The 18426-nt window shown below is 46.1% G+C and overlaps 1 protein-coding gene across 3 annotated transcripts; it reads right to left on the reverse strand.

Moving 5' to 3' along the window:
- Positions 1-319: 319 nt before the first annotated feature.
- ANP32A (acidic nuclear phosphoprotein 32 family member A) lies at positions 320-14862 on the reverse strand. 3 transcript variants are annotated; one of them, XM_039369644.1, is made up of 8 exons: positions 14704-14862; positions 7156-7305; positions 5703-5825; positions 4078-4276; positions 2546-2643; positions 2277-2337; positions 1378-1446; positions 320-900 (listed from the first exon to the last, which is right to left on the reverse strand). In XM_039369644.1, exons 1-7 carry the CDS (start codon positions 14755-14757, stop codon positions 1385-1387), a joined length of 747 nt encoding a protein of 248 aa, XP_039225578.1. In that variant the 5' UTR covers positions 14758-14862; the 3' UTR covers positions 320-900; positions 1378-1384. The 3 variants fall into 3 exon arrangements, with proteins under 3 accessions (XP_039225578.1, XP_039225579.1, XP_039225577.1); XM_039369645.1 differs by having other exon boundaries at positions 377-1446; positions 2564-2643; XM_039369643.1 differs by having other exon boundaries at positions 377-1446; positions 14704-14861.
- Between the last annotated feature and the right edge of the window lie 3564 nt (positions 14863-18426).

Consider the following 18426-nt stretch of genomic DNA (forward strand, 5'->3'; position numbering starts at 1 on the left):
CAAGCGGGAAGGTCGCAATGGACGTGCTTGTTTATATACAGATGAGAAACTACTAGAAAATACTAGCCACTTCTAGAGCTCTTATTTGAAGAGGGACACGAAATTAAATCTGTACATTCAACTAGATACTTTGCAGTCAATTTACTGACTTTAAGAAAATACAACTTTTCTTTCAGCAATCCTTGCTCGTGTATGAAAAGAGACCCGACTGGCCTGGGCGTCCAGTACTGTCTCCTCTGGTAATTAAAAGGTTTGCAAAGATCTTCAGAGTATTGTAGAGCACACGTGGAAACAGATTCTCATCACCTAATATCAAGGAGTTGTTAATATATTTTTATATATAGTATTTTACAGACCAAAATAGTACACACTTTAGTTAAAAGGGTTCAAACATTTTCTTTTTTTATTACAACTGTCAAATGCAATTCACCAGTTAACTCAGGAAATTAGGAACACTTTTTATATATATTTATAGATATTTCCATGACTGCTGTTTACAGAGAACTGCTCTAGACCCCCTGAATAGTCAGAATACGAACCAACCAGAATGGGAGCTGAACAAGGATCCTGCCATATTCTTGAGCGGTTCCCATCCCAGGAGAGCTTGCCCAGCCATGCTCTACAAGATTTTTTAAAATAAAAATTTGCAAAATCACCCCCACAAACCAACTAAAAAGGAGGGAGGGAGAGAGAGAGAGAGAGAGAGAAAGGCGAGAGAAATTACATAGTTGGTCACTATTTACAAACAGCCAAGTAAATGTTACCGATAGGAAGTGGAAGAAAAGGGTTTCTGGGAACGGCAGCCATTCACAAAACAGGTAACAAGAAAACACTTGGTTATCAAGATGCTGCTGCTCCCCTGCGGTGGCGGCGGCTGGAATGCTCCCACGGCCAATTTTGCTGCATCCAGAAAAGAAGAAAGAAATACTTACAATATCCTCATAACAAAAAGGGGGGGAAACCACTGAGTCTTCAGGCTCAAATTATCCCTCCGCCCTCCAGCTCCAGCCATCAATTTGAATCATTGTGGAAATCTTCCGGCTCATATTTATTTCTAAAAAACTTTTTTAAAAAAATCTAGAGTCCAAGATGAGCCACTTCAAGAAAAATGAAGTTATCTCTTGCGTTCTGTCTGCTACTGCATAAACAGGAATAACAGATAAAGTATTTTTTTCAGAAACAAAATGTAGCAGTCAGAATGGCAGGTTTTTTTAAAAAATATGTTATTTTAATTCCCTTGCCCATAAAATTAAGCATTTCCTTCTTGATCTCACATCAACATTACATTCCAGGGAGGGGGGGTAAGAAGGGGTGAAAATACAGGGTATAAACAGTCAAATCACAATAGGAAACTTATTTCCCCCCAAAACAGATTACGTTGCATTTAATCTTCCTCCTCGCCTTCATCATCGGCCTCTCGTTTTCTCTTCTCCCCCCGGGCTTCATCTGTCAAAGGAAAGGGTTGCAGGATCAGGATGAGGGACATCTCTCTGCCCCATCAGCTACCCCCCCTCCCCAGGCCGTCCGCAGGAGACGGAGGGCTTCTGTGATGGGGGCAAAGTATCGCTGCAAAGCAACCCACTTATGTTTAAGCCCGATTTCCAGCTGCGCAAAGGCCAGAGCTGCTCTGGGGGAAAGCCGTTTCCACCGCCTGCCAAATTCGACCGCACTTCCTGCCCCACTTCCACGGGGAGCAAAGTTCCACCCTGCAACTTTTACAGTACAGGCTGCACCCAGCTGTTGAAACTGGTTAGCTAAGCATTATTAAAAGCATGTCCCCATATAAAATATGTGCAAAGAAGAGGAATAAAATAAAAACATTAACCCAGTACTAATCCACTCAGTGGCTGCTTTGCACACTTTTAATTTTAAATTAGCTGGTTGGTATCTGTTTAATTCCAACTACATATTGAAGAGTTCCAGGCCACTCTGCAAGCTCTATAGTCAATGAAGAAACTAACTTTTCCCTGAAGAAATTCCTGGCCGTACCAAATAGAAGCTATAGCTCTCGAGTTTCTCTCTCATATCTGACTTTTCCTCTTAAGAGCTCAAGGCATGCTCACTGGAAGCCTCTCCTAATTTTCTCTCCAAAGAGCTTCCTTCTGGGGGGAGGCAAGCCTCTGGTTGCGGGATGACTTGAACCGGGCTCCCAGGCCAAGACCTTAACCTCCCCCCCCCCCAGCATAACAGTCAGTCTCTCAGATCTGTGCTACTGTCCTGATTCTCTAGCCTTTTAAACAGGGCAGAGGTTTTCTCACGGTTTGTTTTGCACATACCAACTTCTTCATCCTCTTCTTCATTATCTACTTCACCATCTTTATAATCCTCTTCATCCTCCTGCCAGAGAGAAAAAGCAAACATGTTTTATTGCATCTAGAACTTGTCTAAATTGGAAAAACTACTTTGCTTTGGAAGGGGAATTGCCATAACCACATTTGATATGAGGCAGTTATCTGCTCTGGCTGACCAGAGCCCACCATCCTGCATTCCAAAACAAGATGCCTACAGCTGGTCTAATTCTCTCCCCTAATTACTACAGTCTTACCTCCTCTTCTCCACTCACATCCTCCTCTTCTCCACTCACATCCTCCTCTTCCTCTAATTCATAGTCTCCTAACTGAGCCTCTTCATCATAGTCCTCTTCTATAAAAACAAAACAGAAAAATCAAACCATTTTATCACCTTGTCCAAGGAGAGGATCAATTTCATTTTCTTCCAGTTCTCCTCCTAAATCTTTGCTTTATCTGTCCCAGGCCATGAAGCTCAAGAGCACCATTACGGTCAGGACAGGATATGAACTTTTGCAGGAGAAATCTAGGGAGGGGATCACTGAGCAAGTACAGAAATACCAGATTCCCACTCTCCCACTCACCCTCCTTCAGCTATCTGAAAGTTGGGATTATGAAGTGTTTGCATTCTTCTTCTCTTCCACACTAGGGAAACAATCGCTGTGCAAACTACCTTGGGCTCAGAAAGGAGACAGGCCTCGAAGGCAGAAGACAGGCATTTAATGAACTAAATAAATAAAGAGCCCATTTCGGGTTTCCCAAAAAGAAGACCAAGAACATTAAGCAACCTATCATATAGTTCTGCCACTTCTCTCATCTCCTGCAAATTGAAGGCGAAACGCTCCAAACCAACTAAATCTATTTAAAACAGCAAAACCACCTGATGTTTTTATGAAGTGGAACATAACAAGAGAAAAGACGTGAAGGTCAGTTCCAAATATTTCTGAAGTCTAATCAATGCTTACATTCCTATCATCTGAGTATTTTTCATTTGTCAACATTATTTCTAGCATTAAACTTTCAGGCAATAGACTTGCAAAGAACCTGCCTGTTCAGTAACCTTAACTGCAGAACAAGGACAGGATTCCCCACAATCCCCAGGCCAATAGCTCCTTGCTTGCACACGGCACACCTCTGCACCGTATGGTGTGGCATGCCACGAAAGCCAGTTATTTAAGAACAAAGAGAACCACGATACTAAAAAGAGCACGAATATAAGAACTACCCTTGGATTAGATCCAAAGGAATCCATCTACTTGAATAGTCGCTGATTTTTAAGCAGCAGTTATGCCTAAAACTTGTTGGAAATTCAGAATCAGGGTGTGGACTATAGGTAGCTGTTTCTGGCCTCTACTGTCCCTTCTAAACAAAGGTCCCACTACTAAGCCATTGTATGTATCAGCCACTGCCTCTTCCTCCAATTTATTGTAATCCCCTTGAAAGCAATCTGTAGGAGTGGCCATTATCACGTCCAGAGGTTGTGTTTCCAGTAATTTTAAAGAGGAATAAAATCAACATATAGATACTACCTCTGCTAGTCAGAGGTCCTCTTATATATTTACTCCACCATTCCAGTGCAAGATGCCAATGTTCATCAATATTTGGTGCCAATGAGAAGTACAGGGCACTGGAATCTAGGAATTTTTCAGGATTCATTCCGTCTCCTGTTTCCAGGACAAACTAAACTGATACAGATAACTCTGTGGATGGTTTTGCTGCATCAAATAAGGCAAAGATATGGAGTTTTGTTCTTGGGAGTCAACCTCAACTAGAGATCAATCTCACACACCATCCTCCTCCTCCTCTTCATCATCTAGATCTTCCACGTAGCCTTCTGCATCCGAATCAGGGGCCTCTTTATCATTTCGATCGTAGCCATCCAGATACGTGAGTTGAGGGAGAAGTTTGAAGACATTATCTCTGTAGTCATTCAAGTTAGTGACCTCACAATTGAAAAGATCTAAACTCTTCAGGTTTTCTAACTTCTCCTGAAAGAAAAGGAAGGGGTTCATTGCCAACCCTCAGGCCAACACCACTGTGTCAGAATTATAACAGCAAATGCTCCAAATGTATAATCAAAAGGCTTCTTAAGTAGGAGGTACTCTATCCTTTCAATCTAGTGAGGATCAGAATTGGCCTACAAGAGGTCTGGAAGTGGGCTGGATTTAAGCTTCATCTGGAGCCACAAATCATTGGGACTCTGCAAGACAGCTGTCCAAGGCCCAATGGGAACAAACCCTGACTGCATCTCCTCAAGGTGTGCCAGGAATTTTAAATCCCATGAAGGAAGCAGCCTCCCGTTTGTTTCCAGACTACAGACAACATCCCTTTAGACAAAGGAGATGCGGAAGTCTGCAACCAATTCTGCAGATGCTCCCTTGCCAAGCCATAGAAGCTCCCAGGAGACTGAGCAAGTTTCACTCTGTCACCCCAACCTATTCAAACCTTGTGGAAGAACAGGCTTCGTGTGCTTAAATATCAGTGTATATTAACTAAAAATATCAAGTACCTAAGACTCTTCTTTGTTCATGTCAGCACTGAAAAGGATTCTATTAGATTTTAAAAAAGGAAGCCATTTGGTCCCATTTGATGGGGAAGAGGCTGTCAAAGGCGCCACATAGCCCTACAATTTTATTGTTTCATCCTTAGGGACTCTTTTTTCTTGTGTACTTTCCATTTTAAAGTGTGTTGACCTTCACAGCAGAAAGCCAGCACAGACAATGTGCGACAGAAGCAGATCCAAAAATGTTGCCAGTCGTAATGTTACTGAGTCAAGGTTCAGGGATTTTGTTTTTACCTCTTGGGAACAAGGTAGGCCCCAGGAATCATAATGAAAGGCAGTCAAGAGTGGATCACAGTGCAAAATGTGGGTAAGAGAACCCAAACTCCTTGTTCGCTTGTGCCCTGCAGGCCATCTGGGAAGGGCCAGGCGGTGCTGAGGGACAGGCAGAAAAGGAACGGGGAGGGCCAGAGAGGCTGCAGGGCGACAGGGCTACAGGAGTAATCCCAGGAGTACAGGAAGTCCTCAACGTACAACAGATCGTTCAAAGTTATAACGGCATTGAAAAAAGTGACTTAGGAATGTTTTCATAGTTATGGCCTCTGCAGCATCAGGTGATTAAAATTCAGATGCTTGCCAACTGGCTCATACCTGTGACCATTGCTGTGTCCCAAGATCACGTGATCACTTTTTGCAACCTTCTGAGAAGCAAAGTCGATGGGGAAGCCAGATTTACTTAACAACCAGGCTACTAACTTGTCAACTTCAGTGATTCACTTAACAACCAGAAAGGTTGTAAAATGGGGCAAAACTTAACAACAGACATTTTGAGCTCAACTGTGGCTATAAGTCAAGGACTGCCTGTACTAAAAACTGATAAGCACCAGTTCGCTAAGAAGTCTATATGGACTCACCAGCGGTTCTATTGTACTAAGATCCTTTATTTTGTTGCCACTTAGGTTTAGATGTGTGAGGTTCGGACATTTTTCTGCCAATACTTCCAGTCCCCCTGAGATTCTGTTGTCACTTAACTCGAGCTGAGGAGATAAATATTGAGCCAATTAAGAAAATACAATGTTGCTATTAATTTCTTAAGCTGATATAGCATTTGCTCTCCAATATCTACAGTAAAGTCTTATCTGTGCACATGTCACCTCACAAAGGATACATCCCTTTCCTGAGGCAGGAACCATCTGAAATTCCACCCAGATAACTCCCCAAAGAATAAGTAAAGCTACATGACATTGTTCCAGACACAGAGGGTTTAAGAAGAGCCATTGGAAAGGAAGTTAAAGCAGCAGCATCAGAAAGAGGCTTGGAGAAAAGGAGGAACTGGAGAAGGAAAGAGAACGAATGAGGAGAGGGAGCCTGGAGTGGCGAAATGGTGGAAAATTTTGGAGGGGAAGTCGCAGAGCTTGTCTGAAACTAAAAATAGATGGTGGGACTAGAGGAAATGGCATTGAGGGCCATCAAAACTGTTGTACAAAGGAAAACCAAGACACATAGTACATCTGGAAGTCCAGATAAAACTAAGCAGGCAACCTCTGGAGAGGGAAGGTGGGCTGTGAGATGATCATTCATTCATTCATTCATTCATTCATTCATTCATTCTCAAAAGGAGAAGAAGGAAAGCCACCGGAATAACGATGGAGTAGAAAGAAGGCAGAATGGGGAAAGAGAATATGCAGGTGACAGGATAAGATGTCCTAAAGCAGCATGGAGAGTCACATGCAGAGCAGAGAGATGCCAACCAAGAGAACAGCTGAATTAACACCTCCAGTGAGAAAAACAAAAGGCTGCTAGCAGAAGAGTAATGAAACCAAAGTGTAAAGGCTAGCAGAGCCCATTGTTTCAACAATGAAGAGGAAACAAATGTTGAACACAGAGTGAGAAAAAGGAAGCAAAAGGGCAGCTCTTAGCTGGGCATCAGCAGCAGAGAAGAGCCAGGATGATTCCAAAGGTGAGGCAGCTTTGCCTTGGCCAAGAAGATGCTACCAAGGAAGAAAAGGGAGACAACGGGGGGGGGGGGGGGAGGGCAGCCCGTGCTTTGGCCATCCTGTAAAAGCAAGAATCTGCATGACCTGAGCCAACTATCAAATGAGACCGAATTGGCAGTCAGGTGGGCAGATGGGCATATATAAAATGAGGGTGTCAGCTGCAGAGTTATAATTTAAAAAAGCAAGAAATGTTAGGAAATGTCTGCACTTTACAATTAGATGATACCCATGTTTATTAAAGAGATCCGAAGTTTTGCTTTACTGTTTAGCTACATAGAAACCTGCATTCAACATTGGGTTCAAGGGTCTTTTATATAAATAATTATTTGGCAACTCATGTTTTTCTTCATAAAATAAGACAACTACCCACCTTCTTAAGTTTGCTTAACTTTGGTAAGTTTACAACTGAGGTGAGGCCTACATTGATTGTACTTAATAGTTCCAGCTCTTCAAATTCATCTGTGAGGCCTTCAATTTTTCCTTCATTTGACCTGCAGTTGTCAAGAACAAGTTCTTTTACCTGGATACAAAAATTATATAAAACAAGGCTGTTATGTCATTTTCAGTTTCAATCAACCTTAATTACAATTATCAGATGAAGGAATGGCACCAGCCCCCAAAGAATTGGACTTTCCAATAAATAATTAGCATATAACATTATCATTAGCATAATGATTTTCTCCCCTCCCCCCAAATCTCCTGGCCTTTCGACAGCATCCACAGACCTGGCCCTGCCATCTGGCTTGGGGCTTGCAGGAGCTCAAGGAGGTATGGCTGGCTAGTGTCCTCCCCCTGCCTTTTAAGGTTGAATTTTAACTATTCTTGCTTCTTTTTTACATTTTTTATTTGGTTTCTTTATGTTTTTAACCTTTTATTTGTACACGGCCTAGAGTCCCTCTGTGAGGGAGAAGGGAGGTTTCTAAAAGGATAAATAAATGGATAAATAAATAGGCATTTAACATTGTTGATCCTGGTAATGCTGCAACTCAGAACAAACGCACTCAGATGAATGGAGAGGAATTCCAGATGAATTTGAAAGGGAGAGCTGTCCAATCACTTGGAAAGAAAACTTTGCTGCAGTTTCAATTAATCCAGGTTCAGAGTACAACTGAACAAAATCATTAGCTAGCTGGACTACTTCACAGTCTCTGTGTTGGCCAGACAGCTGCTCTTTTTCAGTTTTTTTCGAAATACCGATGTTCACAGCTTGCCATAATGCTAAATCTTGGAATTGTGTTCTTTTGTTGAATTCACAAATTGGATTCTCTGGAACATCAGTTTCAACAGAATAACGGAAGGGACCTTGGAGGTCTTCTAGTCTAAGTTTCTGCTCAAGCACGAGACCCTATACCATTCCAGACAAGTGGCCTCCCCTGATGGGGCACCCACAACTTCTGGAGGCAAGCCGTTCCTCTGGCTAATTGTTCTAGGTTGAATCTCTCCTTGTTTAGTTTCCCTCCATTGTTTCTTGTCCTGCCTTCTGGTGCCTTGGAAAATAACTCGGGCCCCCTCTTCTTTGTGGCAGCCCCTCAAATATTGGAAGACTTAGTCCTTCTTTTCATTAGACTTGACAAACCCAATCCCTGCAACCGTTCTTTATACGTTTTAGCCTCCAGACCCCTAATCATCTTTGTTGCTCTTTTCTCAGTCTCAACATCTTTTTTATAATCAGTAACCAAAACTGGATGCAGTATTCCAAGTGTGGCCTTACCAAGACTTTATAAAGCAGTACTAACACTTCATGTGATCTTAATTCTATCCTTCGGTTAATGCAGCTGTTTTCTCACTGAAATTTGCCATTCCATCCATCAGGTCACTCCTCATCTTTCCTCTTGTGCATTTTGGAGTTATCAAGCTACTAACACTAACAGACAGAACACTTGCCTATTTTCAGGGATCTGAAATTCTTGGGCTTCATTCTTCTTGCATGTATCTCCCTGTGTAAAGTTCTTATTGAATGAGATAGTACATAAATGGAAGATGGTGATAAATATTAAAAAATGGAAAACCAATAAACAAATAGCAGCGATTAATGCTATGTTTGCAGGAGTATGACTCTCCCTCCTTCGTTCTCATGAAAATCAGATGGTTGCAGTGCCTCAGCTGAGGGAGGGCCTGAGTGCTGTCTCAGCGTAAGACATTTAGATAAACAGTAATGGGAGAGGAGTAACCAAACTCCCTTTAAGGCACCAAAGTGCACACTATAGGCATAATCTTATGTGAAAAAGCTGCCCACCTCTAAATTGTTAATGTGCAGGTAGTTCTCAAATTATAGCCATGATGGAGTCTGCCTATTACAGTCATAATGGGTGTAAAGTGGGCCGGTCATGTGAATGACCCAAATTCATTTTTGGAATGCAAAACACTTGAAAAGCTACGAAGTCACAGTATGACCATATTTTGATTTTGCCAATCCAAAGGAACAGAGAACAACTGGGAAGCCACCAATTCTTTGACTAGGACATTAACATTGCCTTTATTCTTCCCATCTACAGTTGACTTGCTCATCTATTTCAACTTAATGGTCCCTCCTTTCTATTAATTAAACTGAACTGTGTAAGTGAACTAATTGAATTGAATTAATGTGAACTGAAAGATGTTCGTATTCTTTGTTTCCAGAGGATGCAGTTTTCATGTTGTTTTAAATTTTTGCTTCCTTGAATTGTTCATTTTGTTATTAGATTTTAAACACCATGAAAACAATATAGTGATTACTCAATGTTATTAGAGATAGCCAGTTTAGTCTAGTGAGTAAGGCACCAAGCTAGGAAGCAGGAGACTCTGAGTTCTAGTCCTGCCTTAGCCATGAATAACCAACTGGATGACCTTGGGCCAGTCACTCTCTCTCAGCCCAACCCACGTCACAGGTTTGTTGCTGTGGGAAAAATAGGAGGAGAAAGGAGTATTATATGTGTTCACCACCTTGAGTTATGTGTAAAAAATAATAAAGGCAAGCTATAAATGAAATAAACAAATGTGAATCCAATTATAGAGTTGATAATTTATTCAGATTGCAATATTACTTATTAATAAGATAAAGATAAAATCCGTTCTTACTGGTCCAGTTTGCCTGATTGATTTCAGTATCCGTGTGTCATTGCAAAATCAAGGGGAGAAAGGAGATATTAGAATGAATTTGAAAATAACTCAGAGGACAATCTGCTGGGCCTTGATCTAAATTGCTAGTGAAGTATGAGTCAGAAACCAAATGGGTCAAAAATTATGATTAAATTGATGCAAAATTTGAATCAGTAATAGAAACACAAGAACAATTTCAATGGAACAATATTAAATTTAGTGCAAACATTATACTCAATATAACTTGTTTTATTGTTGGTATTTTATCTCAATTAGATTGCTAAAATGGACAATTCATTTTTTAGAAATTGCTGAAAATGCACATTGTACCATTTTTTCATATTCAGTGATTACGTGACATTTTAGTATTGCTTTATACTGCACTGGTAAGATCTTCCCATACAGGTCAGAATGCTTCATCCAGTTTTGGCCATTCATGATACAGAAAAAGATGTTAAGGGAGGAAAAAGGGAAAAAAGAAAAGGCGTTGACTTCTGACTAATTAATGTCCCAACTAATTAATGAAATATGAGATGCTTTCTGAAAACTGTTGGCAGGTTTTATTGGTTTTGCCAGTTTCTATGCTGAATTATATTACTCTTTTTATAGGAATTCCAACGTAGCAGAAAAACCTGCTCACTTCTTCTGTACTTGCAAACTGTTCAGAGGGCCTCTGCAACCTGAAAGCAAAGTGGATTGAAGCTACTCAGATATATACCCAGAGTATATTAATTTTCCAAAACAACAGTTAGCAATGAGTTCACTTTTATTTCATATATGGTTGAATATGGATTTGAATCCAAGTCACCTGGATCTACTTTCAGAAACATTTTTTAAAATACTCTGTCATGTCTAAACTCACCAACTTCAGAACTATAAATACTAAAAAGGCTATATGCAGGCGGGATGAAATGACAAAAAAAAGGTCCTTAGGTAAATTTAGTAGGCTACTTCCCAACATAAAGAAAAATATCATGTTGCACTAGAATCTGGAACAAACAGCAGTACCATACTAACAAGCTACTTCTATATTACTAGAAGCAGCCCCAAAGGCTTTTTTCTCTTCTTGCATCAAAAGTGTAAAGTGTGGTTAAACAAATGAAATGCTGGATTGAGATTAGGGAGTTCCAGGTTCAAGTCCATCTTCAGCCATGAAAGTTCAGTGGTCACTTTGGACCAGTGACTTCTTCACTTCTACCAACCTCACAGGAATTCTCTGAATTCATGGAGGAAAGGGTAAGATAAATCTAATAAAATAAAGTTTTAGACATATTTGAGAACTACATAGTTTGTAATTGTTGCGCATCTATCCCCAAGATGGGAGATGAGAGATGAGAGAGGGTGATGTTTCATTAATATCTCACTGAGCTTCAAACGTGTTGCTACAGAAACACAATGGACAGGAACATGGAATTCTAGAAAACCTTCTTCGCTACCAGTCCCCGATGAACGCAGAAGGCAGGGCCTCCTGATGCCACTGCATTTCAGAAGCTTTTAAGCATAATGCCCTGTCATGCTCTGAATGAAATCACATTCTCACTAGATCAAGTGAGCCTGAATGACTTGGGACTTTGGTGTGGTAAGGACCACCACATGTTCCTCCTTCCAGATCTGGAGCCTTTCCAGAGATTCTCCCCTGCCCATCAGAGAAAGGCAAGCGCTTATTTGGGAAATAAATCAAGCTGTTGAAAGCCACTTGCTGAATACTTTTAGTTTGATCTATAGTTAATGGCTTTTCCCCTGGCTGTTTGCTATGTTATTTTGACACTAATTTTGGTAGATTACAGCTTTGTTTTCAAGTTGTTTATTTAGTGATCTGTGCTGAGTCCACCTGGTGGAAAGAAGAATGTAAGCTTCTGAAATTACATGTTTAAAAACAAAAGTCCCTCGTTTTGGTGATCCTGAAGTTTGTACCTTACTTGCCTGAATTCCCTGCCTCATTCTCAATTGTTTTTTCCATTATGTAATTAACCAATGTCTTTTGTAAATCAGCAGGATTACAAGACTGGTGAGATAATCCTGTACACAGATATTTGGAAGCAAGTCCCACTGAATTCAAGAAGATTTGTTGCCAGGAAATGAGACAAATTTCACCCACAAGAGCTCAGAAAATCTCATGAGAATGAAGAATACAGCTATGACTAAAACAGTATTAAAACAAACTAGTAAATTGCACCAATTTACCACAAAGCCAGGAATTAACACAGAAGGTATCATGCCTCTAGACTTAAGTATTGTAACTTACAGCTTTGCTTCTGAGTGCAATCCTCTTAATGTACAGCAAAATTTACATTTTGTGTTCATAATTTTAACTTCCTACTGATTTCACCTTTCTTTTAAATTATTTATATGCATTTTTTCAACTATTGCAAAAATACCCCAAACATGCCCATTTGTAGAGCTGACACTCCAATCTAATAACCAATACAAAGAATACCAGGAAAAAAATTCAATGTAAAATTTTTATTGAATATTAACTAGGTTGCTCAACACTTTTAAGCCATTTTTTGGTAAAAAAAAAAAAAAAAGGAAATTCTGATTTGGCAAAATTTTCAAGAGTAATAAATGAAAATTTTGACATAAATCTACATTATTCTTAGAAAATGTTGACATAAATCTGATTATTCTTATGTGCACAATCACAGTCTAAGTAAGTTCTAGACAGCTGAATTTCTTTACTTTAAGTAAGTTCTAGACAGCTGAATTTCTTTACTCCTTTTGAGCAGGGTATCCCCAAGACTCCATTCTTTCTGCCAACACATTCAAAGGAACTCCATCTCAATGGAGTATGGAGCACTCCAAGAGTTTACAGAATACTGCGAAGCCATCTTGACACAATATGACTCTTTACAATGACTATTACCCAACTGCAAAATTGTTGAGCAAAAGACAGGCAGAGGGACGGCAAGAAGTTATTTTTGCAGCTTCCAAGAGTCGGGGAAAAGAGGGACCCTTCCAAGGACCGTCATTTGGCTAATCGCCCCTCTCCGGTAAGGAAAAGTCCATGGCAACCGAGCCCCGGTTGCAGCTCCGAAGGAGTCTTGCAAAAGCCTTTTCCGTCTGGGGCGGCCACCGGGTCCTTCGCCAGACAGGTAAAACCGACCAGAGTTGCCGGGGCCTCTCGGAACCGGCATCGAACCGCCTGGAGATCAGCCGGCTTCCTCCGCCCGTCTCTCCCCCGCGGGAAGCGACCGGCACGGGTTTCCCCCACCTTTCAGCCCAGGCCCTTCCTGGCTCGCCGAGCTAACTGCGCGCCTTCCCCTCGGCGACAAAATGGCAGCCCTGGAGAGCGACTGTCGCGCCAGGCTGGGCGAAGCGGCCAGCGGGAGGGCGCCCTCCCCCGACCGCCGCCTCCCTTCCTCCCCGGAGCGGAGCCTCCCTCAGCCTTCCGGGCCGGCGGGTGGGGAGGCGTCCACCCTGGGCGCGCGTTCCGTGGGACGCGCCGAGGCCAGCGGGCGGGAGGGGGGCCTCCGACGCCCCCCAGGGACGGCAGCCCGCCAAGCCGCCTCGGGCAGCCCGCGGCCGCCGCCGCCGCGGGGCTGGGACCGACCCTGCGCGCCGCTCGCCCGGGCGGCCCTTTCTCCTAGCTGCAGTTCGGCTGAGGAAAAAGATGGCGCCGTGTCCTACTTCGGGCGGGCGGGCGGCTGGTGCGGCGGAGGCCGGCTGCTTCCGAGGGGGCGAGCGCGCTCCCCCTCGGGCCCGGCCGGCCGCCTCTCCGCGAACGGGGAAAGGGGGAGCTGCGCCGGGGAGCCTACGAGTGCCCCCCCGCCGGGCCGCCGCTCCCGGAGCGCGAAGGCGGCCTGACGTAAACGGCCGGTCGGCGTTCCGGCGGCGCGGGGGAAGGGCGGGAGCGGCGCTTCGCCCGGAAGGCAGGTGACACGCGGGGCGGGGGGGGGCGAGCAGCGCCGCGACTGCCCGTCTTACGTAAAGGCCCCCCCGCCCCGCCCCGCCCGGCGGAGGAAAACATCTCCCACCTGGGTGGGGCTGGGCGCGAAGCGCTTCTCGGAAAGGCGAAGCAGCCCCCAAGTTCCGAGATCGCCGCGCGGCGCCCCCCCCGCAACCTTAATTTCTCCTTGGGAGGAAAACGCAGCGCCCCCGCCCCCCCGCAACTCCGGCCGGCATCGGGCAGGCGGGCGGGCGGGCCGGCCGAGTCCGCGGACAAAGTTTCGCCTCCCAGCAGCCGCCCGCAGCATCCCAAGTTCGGCCGAGCCCAGGCCCCTCCCCGGCCCAAGCGGGGCAGGAGGGCCCGGGGGGGGTCGGGCCTCCCGCTCGCGCCCTGCCGCTGCCGCCGCCCCCCCCAGCCCCGCACATCTGGGGCGGGGGAGGAGGAGAAAGGGCGCGTTCATGAGGACTACAAAGTTGCAAATATGGCTCCCCGGCCAACTGCGCCTGATCCGCCGCGCGGGAGCGACCCATCCGGGGACGCCTCCACTTGCGGGCGACCCCGGCCCCTCGCCGGCCGGTCCCCACGCCCGGGGCGCTCCGGGCAAACTCCTCCCGAGCGCAGGAGCAACTCGGCTGGAGCCCAGCTCGGGCGGCGCGTTCCTCTTCTTCCGCCCGGACGAAGCCGCCGCCGCCTCCGCCTCCGGAGACCAGGTGGGGGGGGGCTTCTCTCCCGCCATCTCGGCCCCGCGCCCCCTCCGGCACAGATCGCCGCGCGCGCTCGCCCCGTGGGCGCCTCAAGGGCAGCGGCGCAGCACTCGCGACGGCAGCTGGCAGGAGGGCGCCCTCCGCCCGCCCGGCGCTCCGCAGTGGGGCTCCCCGCGCGCCCCGCCTGGCCTGGCCGCCCCGGTTTCTCCCGCCGCCGCCGCGAAGCCCCCCGCCGCCCGCGCTGGCTTACGTCGGAGGGCGTCCTGTTCCGCAGCTCTAAGTGGATCCTTTTCTTCATGTCCATGTCCCCGATTGCGCGGAAGGCCGCCTGGCTCCGCCGCGTTCCGCTCCCTCTTTTGTATTGACACCGGTGGCTCCAGCGGCGACCCCCCCTCCCGCCCCCCCGACCAAAGCCAGCGCGCGAGGCGAAGAGGGACTTTGAGCGCTCAACCAGCTTCGCTCGGAATCCCCCAACGCGGCCAACCAGCGCGCACACTAGCGTGATCGCCGCGGGGGCGGGCGCTCCGCGAGAAAAGGCTCCCTTTTGAGGGACAGGCGGCGAGGCCAACTGGAGGACGAGGGAGGCTGAGCCGGCGGCCGGCGTGCCAATGGGAAAACGCGGTAGGCCGGCGGGTGCGACCGCCCAGTCGCTAACGAGAAGATGCGGAGCAGTCGGCGCGAGCTGCGGTGGGAATCGCAGGGCGGTCGGCGGCGGGGCGGACGGCTGCGGCGGAGGCGCAGTGGGCGGGAGTCTCCGTGAGCGGGCTGGGCGCCGACTGCCGATTCACGGAGCCCTCGGCCCGCCGGGTTGGTGAGCGCCGGAGCGGCCGAGGCGCGGCTTCGGGGCGTGCGATGGAGCGGCTGCTTGCGAGGGCTGAAGCGGAACGGCGTCGGAGAAGATTGGCGGTCGGTCGGAGCGCGTGGCGCTTTCTCGGCCGGGGAAGACGGATTTGCTCTCCGGGGTGCCGCTTCGAGGAACGGAATCTCCCGACCGCCTTTCCTGGCCAAGCGACGGAGCAGCCCCTGGCTTGCTACCGCCCGGACCTCCCCTGGGAAAGGAGGGGAAAGGCGACCGGGCCGGGCACTTCTCGGACCCGGTAACCGCGCTGGCGGGGCGGCCGGGAGGGCTGGGAAGAGGCCGCGGGCGCTTATCGGAGGGGAGACCCTACCGGAGAGGCGGGGAGGTCTGAAGGAGGATCTTGCGGGCTTCTTGGCTCCAGTGTCGGACGCGGCAACTCCCGAAGGGCCTTGAAAAACTGCAGCAGCTGGACTGGCTCGGACTTTCCCCCTCTGGGCAACCTGGTTCACGCATCTTGCCTTAAACGTCCCGTTTTTATGAGCGGGAGAGGAAGAAAAGCCTTAATCGGGCTGCTTTTCCTGCTGCATCGTTGGGTTTTATTTATTAACGTTTCTGGTTAGCTCAATTGTTCTGGAAAATGAAGTGCATGTTGCTATTAATGTTTGCTCATAAGGCTAACTACTGTTGTAAACTTTGATTCTGCATTAGGTACGACTGTTACAGGAGTAGTTTTACAGTGTGACTTCCAATGATTTTAGTATCCCAGCTTTCCTCTTCTCCAGCAGGACAGTGAGGCAGATCTGGCATCAGGTGGGGCTGCTGGATTCTTTTCTCGAGAATAAATATGAGAGCACAAAGTACTTCCAATAACTGCATATATGAAGGCAAAAACACTCCCTCAAGTCACAGTCAATTCCCAGTGTTTTCACAGGTTTTTAAGAAGAGACTGGACAGCCACTTGTCTGAAATGGTAGAGGATCTCCTGCTTAAGCAGGGGGTTGTTCCAGCTCATTCTAATTGATTGACACATCTATGTATTTTGTCTCTGAGCCTTCTTCCCACATGTAGTTGAGGCTTCTCCTCATTCTATCCTGTTGCTTTGGGATTTTTTTGTAATCTCCATCCAAATGTTAATTAGGTCTGACCCTACTGAGTATTTTGCAGTCAGCCAACTGGATGTTTCTATGTAAGCAGATCAGGGATAGAGAATATGAACCATTTGAGAATCCTTAAGATTGTTTTGCATCTTTCAAAGACTGAATGAGATCCCAGGGCTGTGAAAAGCAATAACAATAACAATAATAGAGTTGGGGTCTTCTAGTGGTCCAACCCTCTGCTCAGGTAGGAAACCCTATACCATTTCAGACAAATGGTTCTCCAGTCTCTTCTTAAAAACCTCCAGTGATGGAACACCCACAACTTCTGGAGGCAGGTGGTTCCATTGGTTAATTGTTCTCACTGTCAGGAAATTTCTCCTTAGTTCTAGGTTTCTTCTCTCCTTGACCAGTTTCCATCCATTGCTTCTTGTCCTGCCCTCTGGTGCTTTGGAGAATAGCTTGACCCTCTCTTTTCTGTGACAGCCCCTGAGCATTTCACCAGTTCCAGAAATTGTTCTTGGTGTGCTACATGAAAAGTTGCCTGTCTCTACTGCTACTGAAAGAATTGCTAACCATGCCCAGTGATTAGATAAGAAAATGACAAAAAGTCTACATTCTTTATCTCTACAGTCCAAATGGGTCCTTCTAGGCCCGTGGTGGCGAACTTATAGCACGCATGCCACAGGTGGCATGCAGAGCCCTCTCTGTGGGCACACGCACCTTTGCCCCAGTCCTAGGCCCTGAGAGGTTTGCAGCTCTGCTCATTCTCACTTGTGCGAGCAGCGGGTGAGCGCATGGCATGCATGCACCCTGCAAATGGAGCTGCGCATGCATTTGCTGACTGTACTATCCCCTCTCCTCCCACCCCTACTGGTCCACAAAGCCGGAAACATTGGGGAATTCTGGTCTAAGTGCTCTTGCTATAGGTTAGTCTCATGATTAATATTAAAGGTAACTCAGCATGTCTTGTATATATACTTATAGGATAATCTAACGAGCCTTTCTGATTTTGAAATTATGATTTATATTATGTGAATCAGGCTACTGTGGCTTGCTTTATTATAATGGAAACAAATGATGATTTACAAGTGAAACTAGCCATTAAACTATACTGCTGAGCAGTGCTGTTGTTATTTTTGGCATTTGGGTGTGATGCATATTCTCTTTGGTGGCCAGAGAATCTGGTTAAACCAACTTGTGACAGCCTTTTTAAGGTGCAGGCCTCTATGTTAGTACATTTTGTACTGTGCTTTACTGTGTCTAAAAAACTGTCTGAGAAATTATGTCTTCATTAAGATTTGTATTGTGATATTAATTTCTTAATTACAATAAAAAAATCAATTGGCAAACCTTGAGCATTTTTTCTTAAAAGTAGGTATCAATAGTTGCAGTGGCTTGGTATGAACCAAGCTATTAAGGTGTAGATTACAATTTAACACGAGAGTAGCATTTTGTATGAACCAATCTGCTACAAGCTATGTGGCAAATCCTGTCTGAATAATACAGGTGAGCTTTGGGTTCCCCAAATGTTCCTGGCACTAAACCTTTTTGAGTTCTGTGACTGGGAGCAGGTGGGGAGCTGTGCTACACAACCTGCATGAGCTGATTTAATCTTAGTCTTGAGTCTTTTGTCAACCCCATCCAGTGCATACCCCTTTATCAAGGTGGTTAGATTAAAGTTTATTGTGTCATTCAAAAGTGCAAAATAATCATGGGGGGAAATTGTATGATCAAATTGAAGTGTACACTTTCACAGCCTAGTCATTTTACACAACCAATAAACTGGTTGTGTAAAAGCACAGTGGGTTGCAAGACTAATTGGAAAGCGGTTTGAACATGGGTGATATTCTGATTATGGAGTGAAAGACACCGGAAGACACCAGGATGTGAAGCTAACCCTCCGGTCACCTGGAAGGAAGCAAACGGCTCTTCCGGCCTGGCTTGGGTTCAGCATCGCGGCCTTCCTCTGGCCTGCCCTTCCTAACCTCAACGGGACAAGGGTGGCCCCCCGAAGGAGCACCGGGTCCTGCTGCCTCCGGGGCGGGGAGGGAGCGGCGCCCGAAAGGGGGTGGCTCGG

Source organism: Crotalus tigris, unplaced genomic scaffold (assembly GCF_016545835.1).
Source record: "Crotalus tigris isolate CLP2741 ecotype Arizona unplaced genomic scaffold, ASM1654583v1 scf7180000021179.819088, whole genome shotgun sequence".
NCBI lineage: Eukaryota > Metazoa > Chordata > Lepidosauria > Squamata > Viperidae > Crotalus > Crotalus tigris.

What these genes read in the sequence shown, in the direction of transcription:
- ANP32A (XM_039369644.1), bottom strand. Translation starts at nt 14,757, where the DNA reads ATGGACATGAAGAAAAGGATCCACTTAGAGCTGCGGAACAGGACGCCC. An exon ending in TGAAGAGGAGGAGGAGGATG is followed by an intron (nt 2,644 to 4,077) that starts GTGTGTGAGATT and finishes TTGTTTTTATAG; the next exon opens with AAGAGGACTATGATGAAGAG. An exon ending in ATGTGAGTGGAGAAGAGGAG is followed by an intron (nt 2,338 to 2,545) that starts GTAAGACTGTAG and finishes TCTCTCTGGCAG; the next exon opens with GAGGATGAAGAGGATTATAA.